The sequence below is a fragment of the Ranitomeya imitator genome, chromosome 1 (genome assembly GCF_032444005.1).
Source record: "Ranitomeya imitator isolate aRanImi1 chromosome 1, aRanImi1.pri, whole genome shotgun sequence".
NCBI classification, from domain to species: domain Eukaryota; kingdom Metazoa; phylum Chordata; class Amphibia; order Anura; family Dendrobatidae; genus Ranitomeya; species Ranitomeya imitator.
The window spans coordinates 509,072,818-509,088,286 of NC_091282.1; the positions used below are offsets into that span (position 1 = coordinate 509,072,818).

Genomic DNA, 15,469 nt, shown 5'->3' on the forward strand with positions numbered 1-15,469 from the left:
TTTCTTCAGGACATTTTTTTTTACAGTTCATGAAATAATGGAAGAAATCCAGTGTTAGGGCTAGCGGAACGCACCAAATAATAAGACTGATAGTGTACGGTGCGTTCGTAGCCCGGGGTCCACCGTGCAGAGATGGAACCTGCTGCTGAGTAATGACGGACTATATGGCGGTACTCATAAGTATACTCGCGTGGGTTAAACTTCACCCAACGTGAAGGAAGTGATCCTGTTGCGTCACAGGATCGCGGTACCGCACATAGAAGGCGAGCAAGCAGTCAGCGAACTTAACCCCAACTAGGATTGAAGTCCGATTAGACCACTTGCTGACACAACACCGCAACAGGGTGTGTTAGGCAACTCTTATAATTAGAGCACCGAAGTGCGAACTGTGCCGTGCTGGCAGGCACCACTAAGCACCCAGACGTGGGTCAGGAAGCGCACTACTGGCGCGTGGCGCCGCACTGGCGGTCACAGCAATAGACGCTGATACGTGTGTGACACGTTGAGTGATTTGTCGGGCGCTAGATAGCAGCCATACTCCATACGCGAACAGTCATACAATAGGGTAGGGGTATTTAATGAACGACTTGCACTCACAACAAACACACGTATTCAATTGTACACTAGCGCATGGCCGTGCGGTCATGCGCAGTTTATATAATTGCAGGACAGGAAGTGGCCACAGAAACTTTGCCCTTCCAAGACCTTCCAAGAGGACCAATGGAATGCGCTGCAGAGCCAGAGCACATGACCCTCGATCTCCAACGGGAGATCTTGCTCTGGGCATGCTCAGTGTGCGCAAACAAGGACTTAGTCCCAGGGAAGTCCGCTCGCCGCTGACCAGCACTGACTTTAATGGCAGGAGCTGAAGAAGCAGCAGTAACTCTCTGTACAGAGTGAGAGCGAGCAAGACACTGGGAGCGACGTCCCTGCTGAGCAGACTCCACTGCGGCTGGAGGAGAATGGGAGACCGCAGCGGAGACGGATCGAGATTCCCCCTGTGCAGCAGAGGAAACTCGACTCCTAACATCCAGCGTGTCCATCTTCAGTAAAAATAAGATTCTATATTTTTTTAAATGAATAAGGATTACAATCCGAAACGCGTTTGCTCTGTTTGCACATTTTCTTAACCCATTGCATACTGTTGCTACTTTTATAGATTACCAATAAAGAATCTTATTTTTACTGAAGACGGACACGCTGCAATTTTATCTATTACTACTTGTGTCATAACTCTAAAGAGTGCAGAAACGCTTCCAATCTGGTTACATTCACAGAGGAAGAAAATAGTGTGTTGAGGAGCCTAATAATTTCATACCATCTATTTTAGAGGGGGACAACAGTGCAACCAAGCTTTATATGGGTTTGCCATCAGTAATTATGGCACATTGTGTTTGTAGTATTATACCCTCTAGGGTAAAGATCAGATATATCTGGAAATATGCAATGTAAAACAATGGGGTGCTCTTTCTGTGAGCCAGGATTCAGAAAGTGGTTTTCTAGAGTTCTTTCAAAATATCAAGTCCACGTTTGGGCTCGGTTTGAAATGGTTGCTTGTGTTATATTTAAGTCATACCTGTATATTTTTTCTTTCATTCTGTTTCCGTACAGTATTTTAATGTTACTATTATATGTACAAAAACAGTAATCGGGCATCTAGTTTATTTTGTCATTATGTACCTTCAAATGGAGCACATAGTAAGAAATAAAATGATGATGACTACTACATTAAACTCAGTTGTGTAACTAGAGTCCAGTGGGTTCTAGTGTAAAATTTGGACCTGAGCTCCCATCTGCATATTCGTCAGATGTATGGGGCTTTTTAGCATTCCAGATCCTATGAAGACATAAGTGTTTACCCACGCATGTAATATTGTCCCCCATCTTGTGTACCTTTCTAGTAATAATGTTCCTCATCCTGGGCTTTTCCAGGTACAATGTCCTTGAACCTGGGCCTATTTCTGGGCTAATCTCCCCCATGCCGGGCAACTTCTAATAATAATGTCCCCATACTGGTATAATGTCTCCATCTTGGGCTCCTTCAAAGTATAATGTCTCCCTTTCCTGGTATAATATCCTCTATCCTGGGCCATTTCCTGGTATAATGTCCCCCATCTTGGGCCCCTTCCAGTAATATATGTCCCCTATACTGGTATAATGACCCATCCTGAGCTGCTTCCAGTAATATATATCCCCCCCCCTGTTATAATGCTACCATCCTGGGCCCTTTTCAATAATATGTCCCCCCCCTCCCAGTGTAATGTGCCCCATCCTAGGCCCCTTCCAGTAATATATGTCCCCCATCCTTGGCTTCTTCCAGTAATAATGTCCTTGTTCTGCAGCTCTTCTCCAACAAATATATAAAAAAAATCAATTCTACTGATCCCTTCTTCAGCTCCCATGATGCACATCCAGCCGAAATAACTACTGGCATCGGCGAGGCCTCCACCTGCATGGGCCTGGTCGCACTCTAGTTATGCCCTTGATTTAACATATGATTGATTGACACGGGGAGCTCCTACTTTACAGTGTTAGCTTTTATGTGGTTTTATGTGGCAAAGAATATTATCTTTAGACAATCTGTTTTGTTCCTCAGCAATTTGCATCCTGCCATGTCTAAATGGAGGCCGGTGTACAGCTCCATACAAATGTGACTGCCTAAATGGCTGGACTGGGTCACGCTGTCATCTTGGTAAGTAATGGAGACATTTCTTTACACCCAAGTGTAGCTGCATAGAGCTAATAAAACTCTACACTATTTATTAAACCATTAACACTTTTTCAGAAAGATGTTGTTAACAGTGTTTCCAGATGACCCTAAACTTTAAGGCTGGGAGCACACCATCCGGAGGTCATGTGATTGCTGTGTGTAGTGGGGAAGCAAGAGCTTCAGGGTCATAGGAGACCTAGACATTTCTGCTATGCAACCGGGAGGCTGCATTTCCCTTTTAAATGGGGCTAATATGCAAAGTTACAAGGAAAATGGGATAAAAATAAAAATTACCAAAGGTCTTTTATGACATTGTGGAGGTGCAGAATGAGTAATATAAATGAAAAAGAAATAAAAACATAACAGGTAAAACCCCTACACTCTTTAAACCGCATGCATGACAAACCCTGAAAATATGCCTGGTCAGGAAGGAGGGTAAATGACCCGGTGTTGAACTGCTTAAGTTATTGCTTCGATAAACCTAGAAAATATAAAAGCCTCTTTAGCGTTGTTGGTCTGTTGCATTTGATCTTTTCTTTCAAAGTGCTTTTCAGGTGACCTGCTACTGTCAGATAACCATTGTTTTAAGAGTTACTCATATTTTAGTCACATGACATATAGCAGGCTATTGTAGATTGACAATTTCGTAGCTTGTGTAGCGGTAGCCCCTTCCAATGAGAACTAATTTGGGTTGAGATTCAAATGATCTTCAAATTTGCCATTATTAGTCCAAATTAAAAAAAAAAAAATATGATGCATCAGAGATAAGAAAATACGCTCAGCCAGTTTATCAGTGTATAATTCTTGTCTGTCCTCAGATCCTGAGCAACACATATTTTATTACACCCCCAGAAGAAAGGGGAATAGTTAAGTACAAACATTACCTAAGAAAGAAAGTATTTATATTGGGAATAACAAGGTTGTAAATTATGGATTCTGCAGAAGTCCTTGAAACTTGCTCTGCCAATCTAACTATACTTCTAAAAGCTAAAGGAAAGCTTTAACACAAATACATCTCTATATAAGACACAACTCCCTTTGTTATTTTATGCATAACACTTATAAAGCTAATACTAAAATACAAAATGATCAACGTTGTATATGTAGGTATATTTAATTAACTAATTAATAATCAAAGCAAAGTGTAAATATTTACCATAGCATTTGTAATTCCTCTAATTATATAAAATCTTCTTTCAGCTGTTTGCCAGTCTCCTTGCTTAAATGGAGGTAGATGTGTAAGACCAAACAGATGCAATTGCCCACCAAGCTGGACAGGGCCTGACTGCTCTAGGTAAGTCTTGTTACCATTGCCATGTGCTTCAGTGTAGGCAGTGACAGTAGTAGCAAGGTGTGTTTTAAAGGGGACCTGTCACGTTGCACATGTAGTCCGATCTGTGGACAGCATAGCATAAAGAAGGAGAAGCTGAGCAGAAGGATATGCAGGTTTGTTGGAAAAGATTCATTATAACTTGCAATTTATTCATTGAGAAGCTTGGAGTTTGTATATAAATGAGTCTAGTGGGCGGTCCTAATAGTGATTGACAGCTATCTCTGCATTCATAGTCATACAGAAATGAATGTCAATTACTGAATAGGATCGCCCACTCATACACATGAAAACACCAAGGATTTGTTGAATAACATACAAGTTTTTACCAACAAATGTTCCCGCAAATATGTACGTCAATCTGATCAGCTATTCCAGCTCTATAACAAGCAGCCTGCAGCCCAGATACTATTTTTAACATGACAACTTCTCTTTAAGTGCTTACAATTCCAACTCTAAGGCCACGGACACGGACACCCATTCAGTAATTGGTCAGTATTTTACCTCAGTATTTGTAGCCAAAACCAGGAGTGGAACAAATAGAGGAAAAGTATAATAGAAACATATGCTCCACTTCTGTATTTATCACCCACTCCTGGTTTTGGCTTACAGATACTGAGGTAAAATCCTGACCAAATACTGAATGTGTGAGCCTAGGCTGAGTTCAGATGAGGTGGAGTTGCTGTAGATTTTAGCTAGTAAAAGCCATGGTAGGTTAAAGCACTAAGCAAGTGGATGAGGTTCTACAAATCACATCCCTCTGCTGCAGCCATTTTGTCTTTCTAAAAGTGAACAAACTGTGGATATTCAACTGCTCAGTCAATCTGGCAGGAATGAAATCCAAAGAGAATTCACAGCATAATCCTCATGCAACACGTTTGGGTTTACACTGAGAGGTAAAGAGGTCCTAAGACTAAGTTCCCATGATAAGTGTTTCAGTACCATAAGCAACATGTCAACTTCTCTTGCCAGACTTCAATGAGATGAGAAAATCCATTGATCAAAAGTCATATTGAACAGAAGAAACACAATACTTTATCAAAGTTTTTTCAAAATTAATAAAAGAAGTTTCCAAAACTGCAGCTGAAAAGGCACAACAAAAACACATGTAAAAATGCAGTGAAAAACTAAATGAAAAAACACAAAGTAACCTAAATTAGCTAATTGATGCCGCTGAAAATATGGGTAAAAGCTATGGGTGAAAACCATCATTAACCCCTTCACCCCCGGAGCTTTTTCCGCTTTTTCATTTTCGTTTTTTGCTCCCCTCCTTCCCAGAGCCATAACTTTTTTATTTTTCCGTCAATATGGCCATGTGAGGGCTTATTTTTTGCGGGACGAGATGTAATTTTGAACGATACCATTGATTTTACCATGCCATGTAACAGAAAACGGGAAAAAAATTCCAAGTGTGATGAAATTGCAAAAAAAGTGCAATCTCACACTTGTTTTTTGTTTGGCTTTTTTGCTAGGTTCACTAAATGCTAAAACTAACCGGCCATTATGATTCTCCAGGTCATTATGAGTTCATAGACACCAAACATGTCTAGGTTATTTTATATCTAAGTGGTGAAAAAAAATTCCAAATTTTGCTAAAAAAAAAAAAAAAAAATTGCGCGATTTTCCGATACCCGTAGCGTCTCCAATTTTCGTGATCTGGGGTCAGGTGAGGGCTTATTTTTTGCGTGCCGAGCTGGCGTTTTTAATGATACCATTTTGGTGTAGATACGTTCTTTTGATCGCCCGTTATAGCATTTTAATGCAATGTTGCGGCGACCAAAAAAACGTAATTTTGGCGTTTTGATTTTTTTTCTCGCTACGTCATTTAGCGGTCAGGTTAATCCTTTGTTTTTATTGATAGATAGGGCGATTCTGAACGCGGCGATACCAAATATGTGTATGTTTGATTTTTTTTTTATTGTTTTATTTTGATTGGGGCGAAAGGGGGGTGATTTGAACTTTTATATATTTTTAATTTTTTTTATATTTTTAATCACTTTTTTTTTTAAATTTTAGCATGCTTCAATAGCCTCCATGGGAGGCTAGAAGCATGCATAACTCGATCGGCTCTGCTACATAGAGGTGAAGTACAGATCACCTCTATGTAGCAGAAATGCAGGGTTGCTTTGAACGCCGACCACAGGGTGGCGCTCAAAGCAATCGGCCATCAACAACCATAGAGGTCTCAAGGAGACCTCTGGTTGTTATGGCGATGCACTGCTGACCCCCGATCATGTGACGGGGGTCAGCAGTGCGAGTAGTACCGGCCGCGCAGCCGGGAGCGCTAGTTAAATGCCGCTGTCAGCGCTTGACGGCGGCATTTAACTAGTTAATGAGCGTGGGCGGATCGCGATTCCGCTCGCGCTCATTGCGCGCACATGTCAGCTGTACAAAACAGCTGACATGTCGCGGCTTTGAGGTGGGCTCACCGCCGGAGCCCACCTCAAAGCAGGGGATCTGCCAGCTGACGTACTATTCCGTCAGCTGGCAGAAAGGGGTTAAAGGATTTTGCCATTGCAGTGATTTATATAATTTTACGAATATATAACAAAAGTTATTGGTGGGCAGAGATCAGAGTTTATGAACCCGGCCAATCTGTTAAAGGGGTTGTCTAGTCCAAATCAATAAGTCTGCAGTCACTGTGTGTGACTGCAGACTTATGAATCCCTTCTGTGCACGCACTGTGTGCTGCAAAGATTTGCCCATTTCTGAGCCTTACCGGAGGGTATGTATAATTCATACTCCCAGCCAGAGCCTGTCCAGTGGGAGAGGCCTCACTCTATACATTTGTATTGGTGCGGCCATCCATTGGGTGTCGCAGTCTAGAGGGCACGGCCTCGCTCCATAAAGTATAAGTATAGGATAAATGTATAATACATGTGGGCTTTATCCTAACTAGGTATACTACAAGTTGATGCAGATAACACAGGGAACCAGCTTGTGCAGTATATGAGGTCTGTCATGTGTATTATACAATTATGTTATACTTACCACACAGCATGATATGCTCTATCTCCATCTGGGCACTCTGATTTTGAGACTCTTATTTTTAATGTGTTTTTTTTAATATCCTAACTAATAAAAATTTGGTTTCATATTTAATGCTTGGTTCACTTCATCAGCTATTAATTTGTAAGACTGAACAGTTTCAAGATGTCAACACTTTCGGCCATGACTGTATATAGTCACTTACTACGTGTCTTGGGGGACACTTGATTGGCACGGGATTCAAGCACTCAGGCACGGTTTCCTCATATAAACCAGTCTGTTTGGTTTATTAACCATCACAAACCACATAAAGTAAAGTTCATTTCAATACATCTACGAATATGTCATGACCCCCAGTCTGTTCATGTAGCAGATAAACTTCACTTAGGTATATTACAATCCCCTTGTCCAGGGTTACCTTCCAGGAGCTCCTGCTCCACAGGCTGACTCCTCGTCAGTCCAAGGTCCTCAACAGGACGGCGTCTTTTTCAGTGTAGGGCCATCCCAGGTTCTACACACATGTGGCCTGTCTGGGTGCTATTCAGGAAGCTCGTCCAATACCAAGGCCACCAGGTCCAAAGCCCCATCACGTGCTATTCATGGAGATGGCACTCCCAACACATAGGCCTTTTCAGGACCTACTGCACAGACCATTCAGGTCCAAACACTCTCAACCATGTGACCCACACCCTGGTCAAATTACATACAGTACTTGTAACCACTCCCATAGGTTGGAGGTGTGTGTGTGGCTAGTTTGACCAGCCCATCTCTCAGAACTAGCCCTGTCAGCCTCACTTGTTAAACAACACAATTTACTTGTAGGACTACAGGTAACAGAACATCCTTACTTCAGGCTGACAGTGCATAGTGTCTTCCTCTGCGACACCTACCAGCGATTCACAATAACGCCAGACTTTGTCTTATCACCACAGTTATGCCTGTGACTGCTGTTATGACCTGGTGGTCAGGAAAATAATGGACCTGGTGGTTAAGAGCACACGGAATGACCTGATAGTTACTGATAATAAAGGACGAGCTCTGGGACGTGGGAACTCTGCTGACCGCAATCCCTAATCCTATCAAACACACTAGAAATAGCCGTGGATTGCGCCTAACGCTCCCTATGCAACTCGGCACAGCCTAAGGAACTAGCTAGCCCTGAATATAGAAAAATAAAGCCTACCTTGCCTCAGAGAAATTCCCCAAAGGAAAAGGCAGCCCCCCACATATAATGACTGTGAGTAAAGATGAAAATACAAACACAGAGATGAAATAGATTTAGCAAAGTGAGGCCCGACTTACTGAACAGACCGAGGATAGGAAAGGTTACTTTGCGGTCAGCACAAAAACCTACAAAAAGACCACGCAGAGGGCGCAAAAAGACCCTCCGCACCGACTCACGGTGCGGAGGCGCTCCCTCTGTGTCCCAGAGCTTCCAGCAAGCAAGACAACAATAAAAATAGCAAGCTGGACAGAAAAATAGCAAACCAAAGAAATACAAGCTGGAACTTAGCTTCTGCTGGGAAGACAGGTCACAAGAACGATCCAGAAGTGAACTAGACCAATACTGGAACATTGACAGGTGGCATGGAGCAAAGATCTAAGTGGAGTTAAATAAAGCAGCCAGCTAACGAATTAACCTCGTCACCTGTGGAAGGAAACTCAGAAACACCCACCAGAGGAAGTCCATGGACAGAACCAGCCGAAGTACCATTCATGACCACAGGAGGGAGCCCGACAAAGAATTCACAACAGTACCCCCCCCTTGAGGAGGGGTCACCGAACCCTCACCAGAGCCCCCAGGCCGACCAGGATGAGCCAAATGAAAGGCACGAACCAGATCGGCAGCATGAACATCAGAGGCAAAAACCCAGGAATTATCTTCCTGACCATAACCCTTCCACTTGACCAGGTACTGGAGTTTCCGTCTCGAAACACGAGAATCCAAAATCTTCTCCTCCACATACTCCAACTCCCCCATAACCAACACCGGGGCAGGAGGATCAACGGATGGAACCACAGGCGCCACGTATCTCCTCAATAACGACCTATGGAACACATTATGGATGGCAAAAGAAGCAGGAAGGGCCAAACGAAATGACACAGGATTGAGAACCTCAGAAATCTTATACGGACCAATGAAACGAGGCTTAAACTTAGGAAAGGAAACCTTCATAGGAACATAACGCGACGACAACCAAACCAAATCCCCAACACGAAGTCGGGGACCCACACAGTGCCGGCGGTTAGCGAAACGTTGAGCCTTCTCCTGGGACAATGTCAAATTGTCCACCACATGAGTCCAAATCTGCTGCAACCTATCCACCACAGTATCTACACCAGGACAGTCCGAAGACTCAACCTGCCCTGGAGAGAAACGAGGATGGAAACCAGAATTGCAGAAAAACGGCGAAACCAAAGTAGCCGAGCTGGCCCGATTATTAAGGGCGAACTCAGCCAATGGCAAAAAAGACACCCAATCATCCTGATCAGCAGAAACAAAGCATCTCAGATATGTTTCCAAAGTTTGATTAGTTCTTTCGGTTTGGCCATTTGTCTGAGGATGGAAAGCCGAGGAAAAAGACAAATCAATGCCCATCCTAGCACAAAAGGATCGCCAAAACCTCGAAACAAACTGGGAACCTCTCTCAAAAACGATGTTCTCCGGGATACCATGTAAACGAACCACATGCTGGAAAAATAATGACACCAAATCAGAGGAAGGCAATTTAGACAAAGGTACCAAATGGACCATCTTAGAAAAGCGATCACAAACCACCCAAATGACCGACATCTTTTGAGAGACGGGGAGATCCGAAATAAAATCCATAGAAATATGCGTCCAGGGCCTCTTCGGGACCGGCATGGGCAAAAGCAACCCACTGGCACGAGAACAGCAGGGCTTAGCCCGAGCACAAGTTCCACAGGACTGCACAAAAGAACGCACATCCCGTGACAAAGACGGCCACCAAAAGGATCTAGCCACCAAATCTCTGGTACCAAAGATTCCAGGATGCCCAGCCAACACTGAACAATGAATCTCAGAAATAACTCTACTAGTCCATCTATCAGGGACAAACAGTTTTTCCGCTGGGCAACGGTCAGGTCTATCAGCCTGAAATTTTTGCAGCACCCGCCGCAAATCAGGGGAGATGGCAGACAAAATTACCCCCTCTTTGAGAATACCCGCCGGCTCAGGAACACCCGGAGAGTCAGGCACAAAACTCCTTGACAGGGCATCAGCCTTCACATTGTTAGAGCCCGGAAGGTACGAAACCACAAAATCAAAACGGGAGAAAAATAACGACCATCGAGCCTGTCTCGGATTCAACCGTTTGGCAGACTCAAGATAAGTCTAATTCTTGTGATCTGTCAAGACCACCATGCGATGCTTGGCTCCTTCAAGCCAATGACGCCACTCCTCGAATGCCCACTTCATGGCCAACAACTTACGATTACCAACATCATAATTACGCTCAGCAGGCGAAAACTTTCTAGAAAAGAAAGCACATGGCTTCATCACCGAGCCATCAGAACTTCTTTGCGACAAAACAGCCCCTGCTCCAATCTCAGAAGCATCAACCTCAACCTGAAACGGGAGTGAAACATCTGGCTGGCACAACACAGGGGCAGAAGAAAAACGACGCTTCAACTCCTGAAAAGCCTCTACAGCTGCAGAAGACCAATTGACCACATCAGCACCCTTCTTGGTCAAATCAGTCAACGGTTTAGCAACAGTAGAAAAATTAGCGATGAAGCGCCAATAAAAATTAGCAAAGCCCAGGAACTTTTGCAGGCTCTTCACAGATGTCAGCTGAGTCCAATCGTAAATGGCCTGGACTTTAACAGGGTCCATCTCGATAGTAGAAGGGGAAAAAATGAACCCCAAAAATGAAACCTTCTGAACTCCAAAGACACTTTGACCCCTTCACAAACAAGGAATTCGCACAAAGGACCTGGAACACCATTCTGACCTGCTTCACATGAGACTCCCAATCATCCGAAAAGACCAAAATATCATCCAAATACACAATCAGGAATTTATCCAGGTACTCTCGGAAGATGTCATGCATAAAGGACTGAAATACTGATGGAGCATTGGAAAGCCCGTATGGCATAACCAGGAACTCAAAATGGCCCTCGGGCGTATTAAATGCTGTTTTCCATTCATCGCCTTGTTTAATACGCACAAGATTATACGCCCCTCGAAGATCTATCTTGGTGAACCAACTAGCCCCTTTAATACGAGCAAACAAATCAGACAGCAACGGCAAAGGATACTGAAATTTGACTGTAATTTTATTAAGAAGGCGGTAATCAATACAAGGTCTCAAAGAACCATCCTTCTTGGCCACAAAAAAGAACCCTGCTCCTAACGGTGATGACGACGGGCGAATATGGCCTTTCTCCAAGGATTCCTTTATATAACTCCGCATAGCGGCGTGTTCTGGCACAGATAAATTGAGCAATCGGCCCTTAGGAAACTTACTGCCAGGAATCAAATTACTTGCACAATCGCAATCCCTATGAGGAGGTAGGGCACTGGCTTTGGGCTCATCAAATACATCCCGATAATCCGACAAAAACTCTGGAACTTCAGAAGGAGTGGAAGACGAAATAGACAAAAATGGAACATCACCATGTACCCCCTGGCAACCCCAGCTGGACACAGACATAGATTTCCAGTCCAATACTGGATTATGAACCTGTAGCCATGGCAACCCCAAAACGACTACATCATGCAGATTATGCAACACCAGAAAGCGGCTATCCTCCTGATGTGCAGGAGCCATGCACATGGTCAATTGGGTCCAGTACTGAGGCTTATTCTTGGCCAAAGGCGTAGCATCAATTCCTCTCAATGGAATAGGATACTGCAAGGGCTCCAAGAAAAAAACCACAGCGCCTAGCATACTCCAAGTCCATCAAATTCAGGGCAGCGCCTGAATCCACAAATGCCATAACAGAATAGGATGACAAAGAGCAAATCAGAGTAACGGACAATAGAAATTTAGACTGTACCGTACCAATGGTGGCAGACCTAGCGAAACGCTTAGTGCGCTTAGGACAATCGGAGATAGCATGAGTGGAATCACCACAGTAAAAACATAGCCCATTCCGACGTCTGTGTTCTTGCCGTTCAGCTCTGGTCAAAGTCCTATCACATTGCATAGGCTCAGGCCCATGCTCATATAGTACCGCCAAATGGTGCACAGCTTTACGCTCACGCAAGCGTCGATCGATCTGAATGGCCAAGGACATAGACTCATTCAGACCAGCAGGCATGGGAAATCCCACCATGACATCCTTAACACTAGGACTACTGGACTCGTGACCCCGCCTAAAACTACTGAAAGGCGTCATTTTGACTCCTTGCTTGTTTTCGTTTATTTTTAGAGTTTCATTCGTGGTTATTTATTAATAATTATATTTTTTGTAATGTATTATTATTGTGAGATCCAACAGTAATGCTTTTGATTGTTTTTTTTCTGCTTATTTTTCTACAGAAAATAACAATAATTATAATAGAAGTTTTTCAAACATTTTTTTTTTTTCAAGTGCACACATATAAACAACAACTGAAGAACAAAAAGCAGAGAAAATGTAGGTGGAGGAGCATAAAAATGAAAATATGGCGCAGAATTCACCTTCTAAACATTTGGTGTTTCGCATTTTAGGCATTGCCTTTGATTTATGGCAGTACATTGCCCACACAAAGACTTACCACAAGTCTTACAATTGCCGACAGATCTATTTTTCTTGCACTTTTCTTTGATCTGGCAAAATTTTGTTTGAACCATCACTTCTGAACATGTAGAAACTTGGGACGTGGAACCCTTTTCCCTATCTGTGACATAAGGACCACTCAACTCTCTCACAAGCGTTTGCAAAAATGCCTTGCGTGACATTTTTTGGTGGGTAATCTCCTTGAATATTATACATGCATTTATACCCGCAAAGTCTAAGGCATTTTCAAATGCATGAACAGGCCATCTCCTTGTGGATGTTCGTGTGGTATATTTTCGTGCCATCTGATCCACTACATCTACTCCATATTTTGTTTCATTGTAAAACTTTACCGTTTCTGGAGTTTTTTTAGCGGAATCAGACGCAACAACAACATCTGGATGGACGGAACTCAAAATGACAACATTTTTGTTGGGCTTTCCTTGATATACTGTAAGTGTAAAATTGTCTTCATTTCTAAACACTTTAGTGTTGTACAATTCCTCTTTCATGGATTTTATTTCTTTAGACACTTCTCGCCTTATCTTATTCAGTGTTCCCACGATGGTTGTTCCTTTGCTTTTTAGCTGTTTAGCTAATTTTAATGAAGTAAAATAATTATCGGTTGTAACATTGCGACCTTTTTTCAAAAACGGGTCCAATAACTTCATTACCACATGGTCAGCTAAACGGTCCTCAGCACGGCGTGTGTCATCTTTGCCTAGATAAGGGAAGCCATTTGCCAGATATTTGCTCTCCTTATCAACAGCTAGCCAATATTTGTGGCCATATTTATCTGGTTTGGAAGGCATGTACTGCGTGAATGGACACCTAGTTTTGCTTGGGAAAAGTTGCTCATCCACCGTTATGTATGGGCCAGGTTTGTAACACGCAATACAATTTTCAATAAACCTGTCCCACACAGTAGAAAATAGAGCAAACTGGTCCGTTTGCAGTCTCTCCGATCGAGTAGATTTCTCATCAAATCTGAGAAACCTCATAATTTCAACAAAGCGGTCCCTAGACATTGTCGCTTTGCAAAACGGTATTCCCCAGTCATTACACCAAATACTGCTAATCGAGTGATGGTTCGTGCCAGATATTCCACGAGCATAGAATATCGCAATGAATGCATCTAGCTCCTCATCAGATAGAGTAAACTGTAAATTATTGTTCCTGCATGCTTCTGCAAGCGTACAGTTCTTTATATGTGTCAATATATATGAATCAAAAAATAAACGCCATGCGCTCAAAGGACTATCGATAATGATATTTCTTCTGGCGTATCCTGTATGGCCAGGTGCTTCTCGAAGAATATTTTGGCTGTCACGCCTACCAGGCAAGTGTTGTCCAATTTCAACAGGTTACCATTGAATACCATCCGCTGAAACTAGTATTCCTTCAGATTCGCCTTCTCTGGTGTTTGTTGTTGCATTACCTTCGCCGCCATCGTTATCTGTTGTTCTTTCATTTCTGGGACGTTTTGCTGATTTTTTCTGTCCACGACCAGGAGGATGGTCACGAGGCACCATAACTGCATGAGCCCGATCCCCAGTTGATGTGCTTGGAATATCTGGAAAAAAGTTGATGAATATTTAGAATTTTTGTTTTGTAAGGGTCCGTGCACACTGGCTTGATTAGCGGCGGAATATCCGACCGGATATTCTCACCACAATCCGGCCCGTACCTGCCCGCTCAGGTACAGAGCGGAGTTTCATACCTGAAGCTCCGCTCCGAACCCCGGGCTGGAGCCGCTGTCTGGGACGGAGCCGTGCTCACGCGTAAGCAAGCGCTGCTCTGTCCCTGACAGCGGCTCCAGCCCGGGGTTCGGAGCGGAGCTTCAGGCATGAGCGGGCAGGTACAGCCTGTATTGCGGCAAGAATATCCAGATAGCTATTCAGCCAGAATTCTGCTAGTGTGCACAGGCCCTAACTCAGTGTGTGGAAGAGCAAATAAATACACATAACTACTTACCTTCTGGATTTGTTCCTTCTGAGTCTTCAGATTCACTTGATATGTTCTGAGGAATGAAATCTTCATCACTGTCAGAATCAAATACATGTTCCTGCAATTCGGATTCCGATTCATCCTCCGGTATGGATTGCAAAGTAGCCAGAATATCCTGAGGCTTTATCAAACGTCTTCTCTCCATATTCCATAATAACTGTTCTGCCACCTTCAAAAGTAGGTGGGCTGAATCAGTTGACAGACAGCTAAACTATTTCATAACAATTCATACCTGTATGAGTCTTCAGAGCTCGTATGTCTGCGTCTGTTCTCTTTGTCTCTTCAGCTGAACTGAAAGTAAAGTTACTATCCAGAATACTGTCTCCTGCTAGGACCTTAGAAAAACACCACCCTTCATTAGCATAAGATAAGAGCCTAGAGTAAACAAGCTATTTTGTTCAGCATTACACAGTAATACAAGCAGGTAAAACACAAGGAAAATGTGAAAAGTTGAACTACATCTATATGAACATCAGGGTAAATAAGACAGAGTGAAAAAATTATGCACAAAACTTTATAGCAACATTTAGTGACAAAAGGACCTCAAAATATAGTAGGGAGTCAAAATGACTCCCTTCAGTAGTTCTTGGTAAATTTTGAAAAAAACGCGCACATTTTTTACCAAAATTATTTATTCTCACAAAATCTTTTTTCACATCATATTTGAGGAAAAGTCACCGAGTTTCAAGCCGGAATTCTAAAAAATG

General features: G+C 43.0%; 1 protein-coding gene across 1 annotated transcript in view; it reads left to right on the forward strand.

The window, feature by feature from the left end:
- SVEP1 (sushi, von Willebrand factor type A, EGF and pentraxin domain containing 1) overlaps positions 1 to 4,008 on the forward strand; it is a 505,032-nt gene extending 501,024 nt beyond the window's left edge. Inside the window, exons 48-49 of the mRNA XM_069766556.1 lie at positions 2,597 to 2,692; positions 3,911 to 4,008. Of these exons, the coding sequence (XP_069622657.1) occupies positions 2,597 to 2,692; positions 3,911 to 4,008 (194 nt within the window). The remainder of the gene's footprint in view (positions 1 to 2,596; positions 2,693 to 3,910) is intronic.
- The last annotated feature ends 11,461 nt before the right edge of the window (positions 4,009 to 15,469 follow it).